Source organism: Lampris incognitus, chromosome 14, assembly GCF_029633865.1.
Source record: "Lampris incognitus isolate fLamInc1 chromosome 14, fLamInc1.hap2, whole genome shotgun sequence".
In the NCBI taxonomy this organism is placed as follows: Eukaryota; Metazoa; Chordata; class Actinopteri; order Lampriformes; family Lampridae; genus Lampris; species Lampris incognitus.
In genome coordinates, this window is record NC_079224.1 from 16,960,653 (window position 1) to 16,974,671 (window position 14,019).

Here is a 14,019-nt window from a genome sequence, read left to right on the forward strand (position 1 = left end):
TGTATGTTTTACAACGACCGTCATATACGTGTACTGTCGCTTTAAGAGAGAGGTCTTGTGGGTACACGGAAGAGGGAACGCGGGAGAGGCCATTTTTGTTTTGTGGGAGGAGTCTCAAGCAGCGATCGAGCCGAGCCACACGTGTTTCTTACCGTAGGACAGTTTTGCTGGTTGAGGAGAACGTAACCTTGAGTATCCCTGTAAGAAGATACTGCAAGCTGTGGGATAAAATACTTGTTTATCCTTTCTTACATCGGAGTCCCGTGGACGGTTTCTCCTTCTAACGCACATGAGTGAAGTCCGGGCAGTGGTTGAACTTCGACCCCCACGTCCGTAAGAAACACCGCTCCCGCTGGAGGACTGGACGTTTGTCGAAGGGTTTGAAACCAAAATAAATGGCAAGGTGGGCCAAATAGAGTCCTGTGTGTCCCCCCTCCTTCCTTGATCATGATGATGATGATGAGAGACTGAGGGCCCCCCACAACACCTGGGGCCCCACCCAACTAGAACACAACGCAGAGCTAATGATGAGAGTGACGGGCATGCAGCAGGCTGACCAGCATAGAACAGCATAGGACTGCCCCCGTTACACAGGACAGAGTTTACTTAGTAATGGGCTAGCAGTTAGCGCTAGCTAAGTTCCAGGCAGCCAATTCATTTTTTGGGTGGTTATGAGAGCGACCGAGTAGTGCTATTGCTATGTAGTTAGGCATTAGCCTATGTCTCCCAGTCTGCTTATTTAAACAACTACGAGACAACCTAGTTTTAAGTGAGCTGCACAAAGGCATGGTTGAGTGGGTGTCTTTCCAAAACTCATTTAGGCATCCAGTTGTTGCTAGATAAGTTGTAAGACATCTAGACATAGCAGCTAAGTAAGTTAAAGCAAAACTGTCGCCAAAATGCAATCTAGGGTGTTTTTGTGTATGTACACGAGTCAAACTTTCGTTTAAAGGGATATTTACGTCAAACGTTGCACTTTTAAGATTGACGTTTGTTTGAGTCGAACTCCTTCACTGCAGAAGGAGGGAAAAAGTTGAAATCTAGCATCGGTGCTGTGATTGGCTGAAACTGTAGGGGGCGGGGAGTGCCTTCCATACAGTGCTGCCTGGAAGAGTACGTTGGGGGCTTAAAACACCATCGAGCGAGTAGAGCTGCTGCTCTGTCACGTCGAAAGGAGCCAGTTGAGGTGGTTCAGGCATCTGATTACCTGGATGTGCCTAATGTGCCTAGGTTTCTGGGCACATTCACCCAGAACTCACTGGATGGACTACATATCCAATCTGGCTTGGGAACGCCTTGGGATCCCCCAGGAGGAGCTGGAGGGCGTTGCTGAGGAGAGGGATGTCTGGAGTGCCCTATTTAGCTCGCTGCCACCGCGACCCGACCCCAGAGAAGCGACTGATGATGATGATGATGAATCCATATCCATTTTCAGTGTTCAGTGTTATGGATAAAAGCGTCGGCTAAATGACTGTAATGTAATGTAATATCCTTCTCAGTCCGATGTGTGACTAATTTTTTTTCTTATCTCTTCTTCTGTGTATGTGAATGGTGTGATATGAGTCTCCCCTGTGTGCATGTGTAGTCTTTCCTCCTGTCAGGTCTACATGGTGATGGTGGTCACACGGCTCAGGTTCTGGGGCTGTTCCAGTGGCATCTGGACACTGCTTGGCATCCTCCTCATCATAGTCTTCATATATCTTATAATTCAATTATAATTCTGTTATCCTCTTTCGATGTTGTATTCTGTAAATTTTCTTTGTGCATGCTAAATAATCCATGCAAGGAAATCACAGAAGGTTGAATCAGTTCATCCGGACACAACGTTTATTGAGAGAAATGTTTCATCACTCATCTAAGTGATCTCTTCAGTCTCAACTGACTGCAGGTATCCCCACCCTTATAAACAATATAGTGGCATAACAACCGAAACCAACGATCAGTTCATATGGAAATTACAGTGACCATTAAGTAGAGTTACAATGGCAGGGTGTACTATTCACAGAGGATTGGGGAATTATTGCAGTCACAACATCACAGCATTGTAAGATGGTGACAGATGTACTCTTAGCCCCCTCCCCCGGTTCATGGGGGTTGGTCGTTCCCACTTTATACAGATGGATAACTGAAGAGTTACTTCCTCTGTTGGTAGGACGTAATGCACATCACATTCAGAACACAAGTTACACACGTTATTTCACATGTTATGACAGGTGGGTTCGTGCCAATGGGTCGGTGCGGGCCAGACTTTTGGCTCTCATGGGCTGGACCTGGCCCGCGGGCCGCTTATTGGGGTTCAGTGCAATTCTCCTGGATCGCCACCTTGCCGTGGTGGAGAAGCTCGCATGTACCGGTGCATTAGCAAGGAGGAAGTGAGGGCAGCTATGAAGAGGACGAAGAGTGGAAAGGCGGTTGGTCCAAATGACATACCTGTGGAGGCATGGAGGTGTTTAGGAGAGATGGCAGTGGAGTTTTTAACTTGATTGTCTAACACAATCTTGGAAAGTGAGAGGATGCCTGAGGAGTGGAGAAGTGCACTAGTGCCGCTTTTCAAGATTAAGAGTGATGTGCAGAACTGTAGCAACTGCAGAGGTATAAAGTTGATCAGCCACTGCATGAAGATATGGGAAAGAGTAGTGAAAGCTAGGTTAAGAGGAGAGGTTACGATTAGCCAGCAGCAGTATGGTTTCATGCCACGAAAGAGCACCACAGATGTGGTGTTTGCTTTGAGAATGTTGATTGAGAAGTATAGAGAAGGCCAGAAGGAGTTACATTGTGTAGAGGAGGTGTGGTATTGTATGAGGAAGTCGGGAGTTGCAGAGAAGTATGTAGGAGTGGTGCTGGAGGTGTGCGGTTGGAATGACAGATGGGTTCAAGGTGGAGGTGGGATTACATCAAGGATCGGCTCTGAGCCCTTCCTTGTTTGCAATGGTGATGGACAGGTTGACGGATGAGATCAGGCAGGAGTCTCCGTGGACTATGATGTTCGCGGATGACATTGTGCTCTGTAGCGAGAGTAGGGTGCAGGTTGAAGAGAGCCTGGGGAGGTGGAGGTATACACTGGAGAGAAGAGGAATGAAAGCAAGATGGAATACATATGCGTGAATTAGAGGGAGGACAATGGAATGGTGAGGATGCGAGGGTGAATCCCACTGATAAAGTATCGGTGTGTCAGACAAAGTGTTTAGGCCAACAAATACAGAAGAGTTCTTTGAAAGATTTGATGTTTGTTTTTGATTTTGATCATAGAAATGTAATTATAATTACAGACTTTATTTTATGGCACGTTTTTATATAAACACACACACTCTCTCCCGCGCTCTCTCCCGCTCTCTCTCACACACACGCACACACACGGAGAGAGAGACTGCAGTCTGGGCTGCTCACATGTGGCACCCTTTGGTTGTTGGAGCGCACTGCAGCTAGTGCCGAATGAAGGAGTTGGGTCGACAGAGGACACCTCGGACTCCTCCCCGCCTCCTCCAACTCCTCCCACCGCCAACCCTCACCTTAACCTTAACTCATCAGCTGCGTGACAGCGGACCAAACCAAGTGGGAGGAGTTGGAGGTGTCCTCAGTCCGCCGCTAGACTGTTGGGATAAAAAAGCTCTCCAAATGTCTCCCCCTACCTCCCCCACGTCTCCTCTGCCGCCCTGCGGCCCTCATGTATGGAAGGCGATTTGAGCAAATAACGCTATCTATCTATCTATCTATCTATCTATCTATCTATCTATCTATCTATCTATCTATCTATCTATCTATCTATCTATCTATCTATCTATCTATCTATCTATCTATCTATCTATCTATCTATCTATCTATCTATCTATCTATTGTTATTATTATTATTATTGATAGGCTCCAGAATCCCCGCAACCCTGAGAACAGGATAAACGGTTTGGATAATGGATGGATTATTATTATTATTGTTGTTGTTGTTATTGTTGTCTCTGATTGTCCCATCAGAAATACTGCGCATATTCATCATAATTGTGTTTACTGGGTGGAGGCCACCGAGCATACATGCACTCTGGCTGGGGTGGTGGATCTCGCGGTGAAAAGGGGGGTTAGGTCGGGCATGTCAAATTATGGCACCTTTGAGCACATTTTGGGACTACATGATTTAAAGCCGCACCCTTTCACTCATGTAGCGAATCCACGGCCATACAATAGCCTGTGTTGGCATTAAAATAAATTCTCTGTTGATTGTGATATCCATGTGTAAACATCTTCCTACTGCACAATAATTAAGTTTACATTTCTCTTTTCAGCAGGTCAGTGTTCCGTGCTTATTGTGTACATTTAATTGTATTATATAATATATAGTGGACTGTACATCACGCTTTCCTACTATTTTTGCTCATCATAACAAATACTAATCTTGAACCACTGAAAACAGTGTAAAGCTCTACACAATTCAGTCGAATCTGTTCAATAGTCAGTGGAAATGGATTCGTTGCCTGTGCAATGTGAGTGACGAAGGATTCCCCCCCCCCCTTCTTTTTTACACGGGTAGCACAGAGGAGCGCTGGGGTAGCACGTTGGTGAAACGTGCCCAACTCCAGCTGGTTACGTCAGATCACACCACTCCCCATTACGTACCGACCATTTGAATTGTGGGAATTGTAGTGTCATTACGAATGAAAAACAACGTTTGGCGTTCGGCTTAACCTTTTTTTTTAAAAATATATTACAAATATATTTTTGGACAAACATATATATAGCGTCGCCCCCCCCCTCCCGGGAAACCATCAGTGGTGTTGGTAAGCGTGCTCCAACAAATGAGGAGCGGAATATTAAGATAGATGTAGGAAAACATTTTTTTTAAATCCACAGCAGAACAAGCCTGTTTCAGTATACCCACACGTTTTTCTGTGTGACTTTTATTTCTATTCACAGTAAACTCCCGCAATGCTCTTAACGCCGTCACACCAATCTTCCCAGTGAAAGACTGAACGTAGGGTCAGTTGCCTGTGCCGTGTCTGTGGACTAGTATTCATACCGGCAATACTGTAAAATTACGGGACGGGTGTCAAAAAGAGTATAGAAGCAATCAATGTAGACATCTATGTAACGTCAAATTCCGTTTAAGCGCTTTGCGGCTGTGACGCGACACCGCACGAGGTGTTGTCGACGTCATCAGTGCGTCGACGGAGTTACATCACATCAGCCTGCTGTTCCCGTACGGATCGTACCGGCGAATTTACTCTTGAGGCATTACCGCTCTAACAAGGTAAGAAGGCCGCTCTCCTGCCCTAAAACATCACGTCGGATGCAGTTCAAACGCCGTTTTAGATCCCGTCGTTTGACCTTCGGCGAAAAAAAAAGCCAAAAATGAAAGCTCATTCAAGACTGTTTGCTGTGGTTGCTCAGCTATAATGTACACTCTGCCCGAGTTGCCAAGTGTGCTAGCTAGTTGGGGTTATCCAGTGTCTCTCTGTGTCCTTGATGCGTAACCTCTGGTCATCTGAATTTTTGTTATTTGGGGAAAAAAAGGTCTTTACAAATGCTAACTTTGTACAAAACGTCGGGCTATGAAAGATTAGGATCACCTATATCGTGCATTAGAATTAAGATGTCCGGGTTTACAGTGGTTGTCTCTTCCTCTGGCGAAACACACCCTCGTCAAAATGAGCTCCTAGATGACGTTACATATATTGAACACGACTAACTAACGTTCTGACTGTGTTTTTGACTTTAGTCAAGATGTCTGATTACGGGGAAAATGAGTCCAAGTTCATGCGAAAGGCAAAGGAGAATCCATTTGTTCCCATCGGTGAGTACGGCCTGTACTTTCAAAGCTAGTGTTACATCACCCGCAAATAAAACTGAATGATCAAATTATCCACAGTAGATTTCATTTGAAGTGAATCCAAAACTTTTTTTACACCCTTTTCAAGATTCACACACTGTTGAACAATATACCGACGCTTCTTGTTCTATATATATCCTGACTGTTAAGATTATTATGAGAGATTGTGTTTTGATATATGTTCGGCTGCCTAAATTGTCCTTCCTTTGCTCATTTTAGGAATGGCTGGATTTTTTGCCATTGTTGGGTACAGACTTATGAAAATGAAGAATCGTGGAGACACAAAAATGTCAGTGCACCTGATCCACATGCGTGTTGCTGCCCAAGGCTTTGTGGTTGGGGCTATGACTATTGGTACGTACACCCTCACAGTCCGCTTTGGATTGAAAGTAACATGCTAAAAAAGATGTTTAAGTCTGGCATTTTTAAAGGGCAGAGATTAGCTTTCAGGATTTGTGTTTTAGCAACAAACAAACAAAATCTCTTTCTTGCACTTTTACTTTAGCACTGGTTTTGCTCTTAGATGCTTGTTTAGATGCACATATGACCTCTGATGACTAGTAGTTCTCCTGATTTCCTATGTTAAATGCACTTATTGTAAGTCGCTTTGGATAAAAGAGTCGGCTAAATGACTGCAATGTAATGTAGCACTTATGAAATAGAATAGTAGAGATAGAGAAGAAGACGTGGTAAAAAAAGAGAAGGTGAAGCCGTGCAGCAAAGGCCCCGAGGCTAAATTCAAACCCAGGCCCAAGCCACAAGTGGTTTGTGATCATAGAAATATCAAAGAATTTAGCTAGGTTTGTTTGTGACACAATATGACAACTGACATTATATTCTGTACCTCAAGAGTTTTGCAAAGATCAGTAGGTGTTTGCAATAGAATGTCCATGGTGATTTAACCAAACTGTATTTCCTCTTTTTTCCTAGGTGTCCTCTATTCAATGTACAAAGATTACATTGCAAAACCGAAAGCAGACCAGAAAGCTTTGTCAAACAAGTGAAGATGATCTTTACTGTACTGATATTTTGTGTCCCTTGATATTACCTCATACGAAGGTGTTCTAGAACGTTTATTTTTTACAGATGTGTCATAATTTTCGTATGCACTCATCCCCCCCATAACATACCTTAACTGTAAATAGTTTTAAATTATTAATGATCGAGGAGTTAGCTCTGGTTGCAAGTCCAGTCCTCTGATCTATGCAAATTCTGCTACTATTTTATTTTAGGCCTAAATACGCTTTTTTTTTTTTTTTTACCAGAGGTTAAATGCTATCACTTCTGTATTAGAAGGAGGCTTGATAATAAAGACTTTTTTAAGTAATCACTTGCACACAGATTATCACTATGTGCATGTGATGTAATTAATGAGATAAATGGTGATTTGTGGGATCTGTATGGGGAAAAGGTGACAGATGTGTACTAGTAGCCTCTTATTTTGACAGAGGCAAGTGAATATCTGAATTTTGAAAGGGGTGGCTGACATTGGCCTACTGATGTGTACTTTTTATGAGATGTGATCAATTTGAGGAATGTAGGCCTTTGTGATACGTGTGGGGATAGGTGACTCCTTTATGTGTTGGCTACACCTAATTTTGAATTGTCTGCAAATTGATATCTAAAGACAAACATTTGGAAACTAGAAAGATTTTTGTTTTGTTGTACAATACCACAGGCCGTGGTAAAGCCTGAAGCAACAAAATGACGAGGTACAATATAATTAGAAACATCACAACCATTGGCGGGTTGGTTTAGTAATCCTTTATTTTTTTTATTCTCTTGGCAGAGTCACCACCCCACCCTCAATGGTATTATTGTACTTCTTCCTTATTTTACTTGTTGATTTCCTTGTCTAGCTAGTTTAAGCCAAAACAAAAATGCTTGTAAATTAACCTATTTTTTGAAATGGCCATTTATAGTGCATTTAACAGAATTTTGTTGCAGTGTCTTAACAACTTTTGGCCTACATTCTTGGCCTGATTTAAAACTGTCTCAACAAATTAAAAAAAAAACACAGCAGAGTAGATTTTGACACTATCTTGTTGTTATTATTATTTGATAGGGACAATGCAATTTAACATAGGATCCAATACAGAGCACGAAACTGATGTGCTGTACAGAGCTCACAGCTATAACTAATTTTCAACTCTTGCCCCATTTTTATATTCTTGTTGAATACAAAAATATCAGATCCGCCAATCAAATGAGAAAAAGGGGAACTTGTCATAATTGTCGATAATAACAAAGCAGCAGCTTGAAGTGGAATCACGAATGGGTGATTTTCCTTCATTCCATCAAATTGTCAACTGTATTGACAGCTCAGGGTCCAATGTTTCATTTTAAGGTTCCACAATTCTTCTGGAGATGTACGAGCAAAACCAAACTGAGCTACAGCTATGGCATGACAGATTTACACAGGTGTCATGTCAGATAAGATGTTTGTATTTTGCTTGATGCCTTGTTGTTTACCACTTTCCAAATTTTGAAGTGTGCACTGAATTTTAAATAAAAATTATCGTGTTTTATCTGAAAAGTCAATAAAGATGACCATGCAAATATATTAGGAGTTACGCTGCAAGCTTTTTTTTTTTTAAATTACGTCAGGCCTTTAAAACTTACTGCCATTTCATGGCACGTGATGTCTGATTAGCTTCTCAGAGGAGTAATGGAGCTACCGCATGTCAGGTTAGCTTGTGCACCAAATAAAACTAAAGGGGAACGTATGATGGGAGGCCACTATGCAGTGTATCCCTAAAAAGCACCGTGTCACATCGCCATCTGGTGATTATGTTTTAATTTTACATTTATATTGTGTGTGGAGGGACAATTCAGTTATTACAGAGCAGTCGCTAAATAGTAAATGCGTTATAGGCCACCAGGATGAATTTTAAGTCAAATTTTGAAATAAAAAATATTGAATTTAGAAGATGAATGTTGTTACCTGGAAGAGATCAGCAGCAATTTGGAAATGTTAAAATGGAAACATTTATTTGAAATATAAAAGATTCAAATAATCAAGGAATTTGATTCTACCAAAAGCAATGTTTAGTTTTTCTCAACTTCGGTCACATTTGGCCCTCATTTTCATTTGTAATTTCTATTTTCCATTGGGAGAAAGTGGTGCTGCCGAGGTTAAGTAGTCAGCATTGTTTCTTGGCAGCACGGTGGCCCAGTGGTTAGCACTGTTGCCTCACGGCAGGAAGGTCCTGGGTTTGAACACCAGGCTGTCCCAGGTCCCTTCTGTGTGGAGTCTGCATGTGTTCCCTGTGTCTGCATGGGTTCCCTCCCACCAACAAAAAGATGCATGTTAGGGTTAATACTAATTAATGTCTGTGCCCCCGAGCAAGGCAATGGAAAGAAGAGCTGGAGTTGGTCCCCAGGCGCTGTAGCTGCCCACTGCTCCTATACAGTAGGGTGGCTTAAATGCAGAAGACAAATTCAGTGTAAGAATACAAAGTCAAATAAAGTGGCTTTCTTTCTCTCTTTCCACGCGGCAGAAGGTTCCTGGGTCCAATCCCAGTACTTCCATATGGGGTTTGCAAAATCCACCCCATGTGTTGTGTAGCTTTCCTATGGGTATTCCAGTGTCCTCCCACCGTCCAAAGACATGCATGCTGGATTAGTTTTGGCACTTACTGACGATGAACAAATGCGTAGTATGTAAATGAGGGGGCATGACCTCAAAACCATCGATACAGGGGCACAGAGCACATCTACTTATTACAAACCCCAGAGGGAACCACAGAAGGTGGCAGTAGAAACCAAGATTAAGGCCTTGGTGAGTTAAAGGAAATGACAAAACCTGTCAACCGTGAATTAGACCGACGTAGGGGAAAAAAGTGTCATTTTTTTTTGCCATCCTTTTTAAAGCCTCGCCACTTGACAGCTATAAGTGAGCCAGGAGTTCAATAGTGGTTTATATTAATATCACAGCTATTATACAACCAGCTGTCTCAGATGATATAACCAGCTTTTTTTGATGGAACTGAATGTGTTTTGGATTTGTGTAAACTGGACAGCACAGTCAATTCATCATTCTAGAGAGAGGAGGAAAAAAACACAGATGGAGGGCTGGCTGGGAAGATAACTGAGCTGAGGAATAATCGAAAGTGAGCGAGCTTTTTAGTAACCAAGCAAGGGAATGAAGGAAATTGTTCCTTTAACCCAATGAACACTCTCTTTCTTTATTTGAGACAACAGCAGCAACTAAATGAAAAAGTGATGGGTGTAAAACAAATGTCGTAACCCTCAATATTATAAGTTATCACTCACTTTACAAACAAAAATCATTAATAACCATTCAAACTAATGACACAGCCAGTTTCACCGCACACCATTCACAGAGGGATTTGATCAGAATCCATTTGTGGCAAGAGGTCAGTGGTCTCAGGTGCCTACAAAATTTATAGATGACTGTGTTAATGACAGAGCTGATTCAGAAGGACACACTTAGATTGGATTTAGGGCAATGTTTTAAAGCTTGGACCCCTCAGTACAGCCCATGATAAGAATGGCATGGTCATCGTCATCATCGTCGGCGGTCACTCGGGGTCGAGTATGACCGTCCTCCCTCTGGGTCCCTCTGGGTCCTCAGGTGGGCGTAGAGGCCGGTCCTGGAGCTCCATAATGGGAGGACGCCTGCATGTGACAGCTTTTTGCATGGAGCGGCTGATGCGCCTGCAGCCACCACACAGTCCTTGGCAGGGGGTGGTCAGAGTCCAATGGAATGGAGAACCAAGACAATTGAGGACCACCCTCTATTGCAGCCTTCATCTGCCTTCACTGCCGTTGTGACCTGGAGACATCTTCTACCAGTTCCACCGTTGAGGTCTTTGTTGGATCTTGCTTCGTCTGGAACCTCCCTCTTGACCTATCAGCCTTGGGTGACCCTACCAGGAGCCAAGCTCTGGATGGCATAGTTCTTGGGATCGTTAGTACACACAAGCTTGTCCACCATGGCAAGGTGGCGATCCAGCAGAAGAATGGCATGATAAATCAGAACAAACTGGCCATCAAGTGGTCATGGTGGACAGTGCTGCTGAGCATGTCTTAAGACCAGTTAAATGGATTAAGTCAACAGACAACCTTTACTATGCCCTCACACAGGCCCCTTTACCAAGAGCCAACTGAGTCTGTCAGCTGCTCTCAAGATATTTGCTTCATTTCCCACTTGTAATTGTTGTTGCTCCAAACAATTCACCTTGTTCTGTGTTAACCGATGCTGCTGCCATGCTCACCGGCCATGGATGCTTACTCACTGACACATAGCCACCAAGTCCACCTCGTCTCTTGCTTTACAATGCTGGATCAGACTCAGACTCAGACTTTTGTGTGGTTTCATGCTAGTCAGGATAAGTAACATGCAGTATATGATAATAATAATAAACTTTTATGAGGATAATACCACAGTGTCAACAACCTTACCCACATTAACCCTCCTATGACCTCTTCTACTGCCAGTGTTTCTCTGGATCCAGTAAAACTGACCCTGCCTGATACTAGATCATTCGTCACCAAGGACTTCGTGGTTAGGGATGTTATATGCAATACAAACCAGATTGTTTTCTGCTGACTGAGACTTGGTTAGATACAACAGGCAGCAATGAATGAAATGAATCATCACTATCAAATTTTTACTTTCAACATTGCACAAGATCAGGGTGTGAGCTATGCCGCAGCTGCCAGGGGCGCTCACATTTTGTTTTGTTTTGTTTTTTGTTTTGTTTTTGTTTGTTTTTGTTTTTTAAGGGGGTGCTACATTCAGTCAACAATTAGTAATGAAACATCCATAACACAAACACATATACGTATACTTGCTTTATATCAGCAGATCTGTGTTGATGTCAAAAAAGGAATCACCTATGACATAACACAGTTAAGTAGAATTAAAGCACAGTCATTTCCTTGCAAAAAAAAAACAAAAAACGCAAAGGCTACTCAGAGATTAAGAAATTCTCCTTTTATGGTTAGTTTGCTGTTGCGCCACTATGTTTGCATAATGATTGTAGAAACTGCACGGCTGTATCTTGGTAGCAAATGAGTGACAAACCATCCCAATTAAACCCAAGTTTTAAAAGCAGGAGTGAATGTACAACATGATTTATATAAATAATAATTCATAGAAAACAAAATTGAAATGCACATAGCAAAATTGTGACAAAAAAAACAATTTGGTAATTGATATTTTAGAGACCCTGGAAAATTTGCCAGATCATCTTTTACTGTCTTTCCACAAGGAGCCGAGCTCCCTGTGGCCCTCCCTTCATTCACGCCATGGAGTAGACCTGATGGCAAATGAGGAGGGATGGTTGCCATCTCCTTTGTAACCTTTTAGGGCCTAAGGTATGTCTGGTGGCCCGGTGGTTAGCGCTGTTGCCTCACAGCAAGAAAGTCCTGAGTTCGATCCCCAGGCTGTCCCAGGTCCTTTCTGTGTGGAGTTTGCATGTTCTCCCCATGTCTGCATCAGAAAGACATGCTTGTTAGGGTTAATACTCCTGCCTGTGCCCCTGAGCAAGGCAATGGAAAGAAGAGCTGGAGTGGGTCCCCGGGCGCTGCAGCTGCCCACTGCTCTTATACAATATGATGGGTTAACTGCAGAGAACAAATTCATTGTAATTATACAATTCTTTGTAAGGATACATTGTCGAATAAAGTGGCTTTCCTGTTATACTGATCACTTGATTTACAAATATGTCGCTGGTTTTTCTTTTTAAATGTGTTTTTCTTTTTCTTTTTTCTTTTGTTTTGTTTTCATGACTGTAGGCATATTCCAATGCAAGACAGTAAAATTGTGGTGCGGAGTAATAGAATATTTGTGCACATGGCCTACTAATGTTGCTTTAGTATGGCTATTGATCTGTTGTAACAGATAATAGGGGATAATATTCTAAATCCGGTGGGGGGATATAGCTTATTTTTTTCAGGCATTAAACCAGGCATCGAGTCAATAGACCTCATCATCCTTTTCAGACTCCTGTTTATTTAGAATTGCTGAACTAGTATGTCAACTACGTCTTTCTTGAGTCTTAAATTTGAATTTATATGATTTGATTCTGACATTTAATCTTGCCACGTTATCATAGCACATCCCTCCAAACACGACGAGAGCGGAAAATATAATTGAAAATCTTTAGTAATTAGCGGTTACTGCCGTCAAATCCGCTGTGGCAACCCCTTGGAAACAGGGAACTAGCCGAAAGATTTTGTTGTATGCGGAGACCTCGACAACATGGCCGCAGGGAGGCGCTGCACGTCTCCGTGGTACTTGGGACCGTCCTTGGTCAAACGTCTCGGCGGGTTGAGTCCATCTCGCGAGAGTTTCCACTTGTTGATTCTTTCCGGAGGAGCGTTGTTATGGTTACGGTGGTGTTTGAGAGGATGAGGAAACAGTTTACCGACAGGCCGAGCAGCGAATCTCCCGTTTTCCACGAAAGTGTCAGCTAGACATTGCGTTACAACTGCCCGAATTACTAACTGGTGAGACATTTCCTGTCAATTAAAAAAAGAAAAAGAAGATCTACAGCGTACATTGTAATAGTCATAGAATACAACACAGAATACATTTGCAATCTACAACGTAAGCTTTTTACTCTGGATGAATGCGAGTTAATGGCCAGACACAATAGTAACGTTGATTACCTTGAATTAAGTAGCTTTTAACACATCTTAACTTGTCCTCACATCATAATAATCAAATTTTTTTTGGTTGTTTATTCATATATTTGATGATATTTATTTATTTAGTGATTTATTTCATCATTTAGATTAATTACTAATTAGAAAGTTCCACCTTGACTCTGGAGTTAGTGGCTGATGACGTCATCATCTGCGGATGCACTAGAGAGCGCTCAATAATCATGTTATATTCAGCAATATCATTTGACAGTTTCTCCTGTGATGTATCCTGATGAACCCACACCTGTTTGTGGATGCAGTTCTTCCACACACAGTTTAGAAGAAGGGCTGACCATATACAGCACCACTAGATCAGGCAGGGGTTCAGTCTCGCTTTGAACCTTTTGAGAGCAATCAACACACTTTAGATTGAACTGAGCCTTATAGCCTCAAAACCATCTCCACCAGGCCAGTGTGCTGCCTCGTCATATTGTTTTTGTCACCTGATTTAATGACAGTCAAATTTTCTATTGTAAGGACTTGTTTATCATACCAACAATTAATTCTTCTTTTGGTCTGAATAATAGGTC

The 14,019-nt window shown here is 42.4% G+C and overlaps 1 protein-coding gene across 1 annotated transcript; it reads left to right on the forward strand.

Moving 5' to 3' along the window:
- The first annotated feature begins 5,151 nt into the window (after positions 1–5,151).
- higd1a (HIG1 hypoxia inducible domain family, member 1A) lies at positions 5,152–8,375 on the forward strand. The gene is made up of 4 exons (XM_056293121.1): positions 5,152–5,233; positions 5,702–5,776; positions 6,032–6,166; positions 6,743–8,375. Exons 2-4 carry the CDS (start codon positions 5,707–5,709, stop codon positions 6,814–6,816), a joined length of 279 nt encoding a protein of 92 aa, XP_056149096.1. The 5' UTR covers positions 5,152–5,233; positions 5,702–5,706; the 3' UTR covers positions 6,817–8,375.
- Positions 8,376–14,019: the final 5,644 nt, after the last annotated feature.

What these genes read in the sequence shown, in the direction of transcription:
- higd1a (XM_056293121.1), top strand. Translation starts at nt 5,707, where the DNA reads ATGTCTGATTACGGGGAAAATGAGTCCAAGTTCATGCGAAAGGCAAAG. An exon ending in GAATCCATTTGTTCCCATCG is followed by an intron (nt 5,777 to 6,031) that starts GTGAGTACGGCC and finishes TGCTCATTTTAG; the next exon opens with GAATGGCTGGATTTTTTGCC. An exon ending in GGTTGGGGCTATGACTATTG is followed by an intron (nt 6,167 to 6,742) that starts GTACGTACACCC and finishes CTTTTTTCCTAG; the next exon opens with GTGTCCTCTATTCAATGTAC.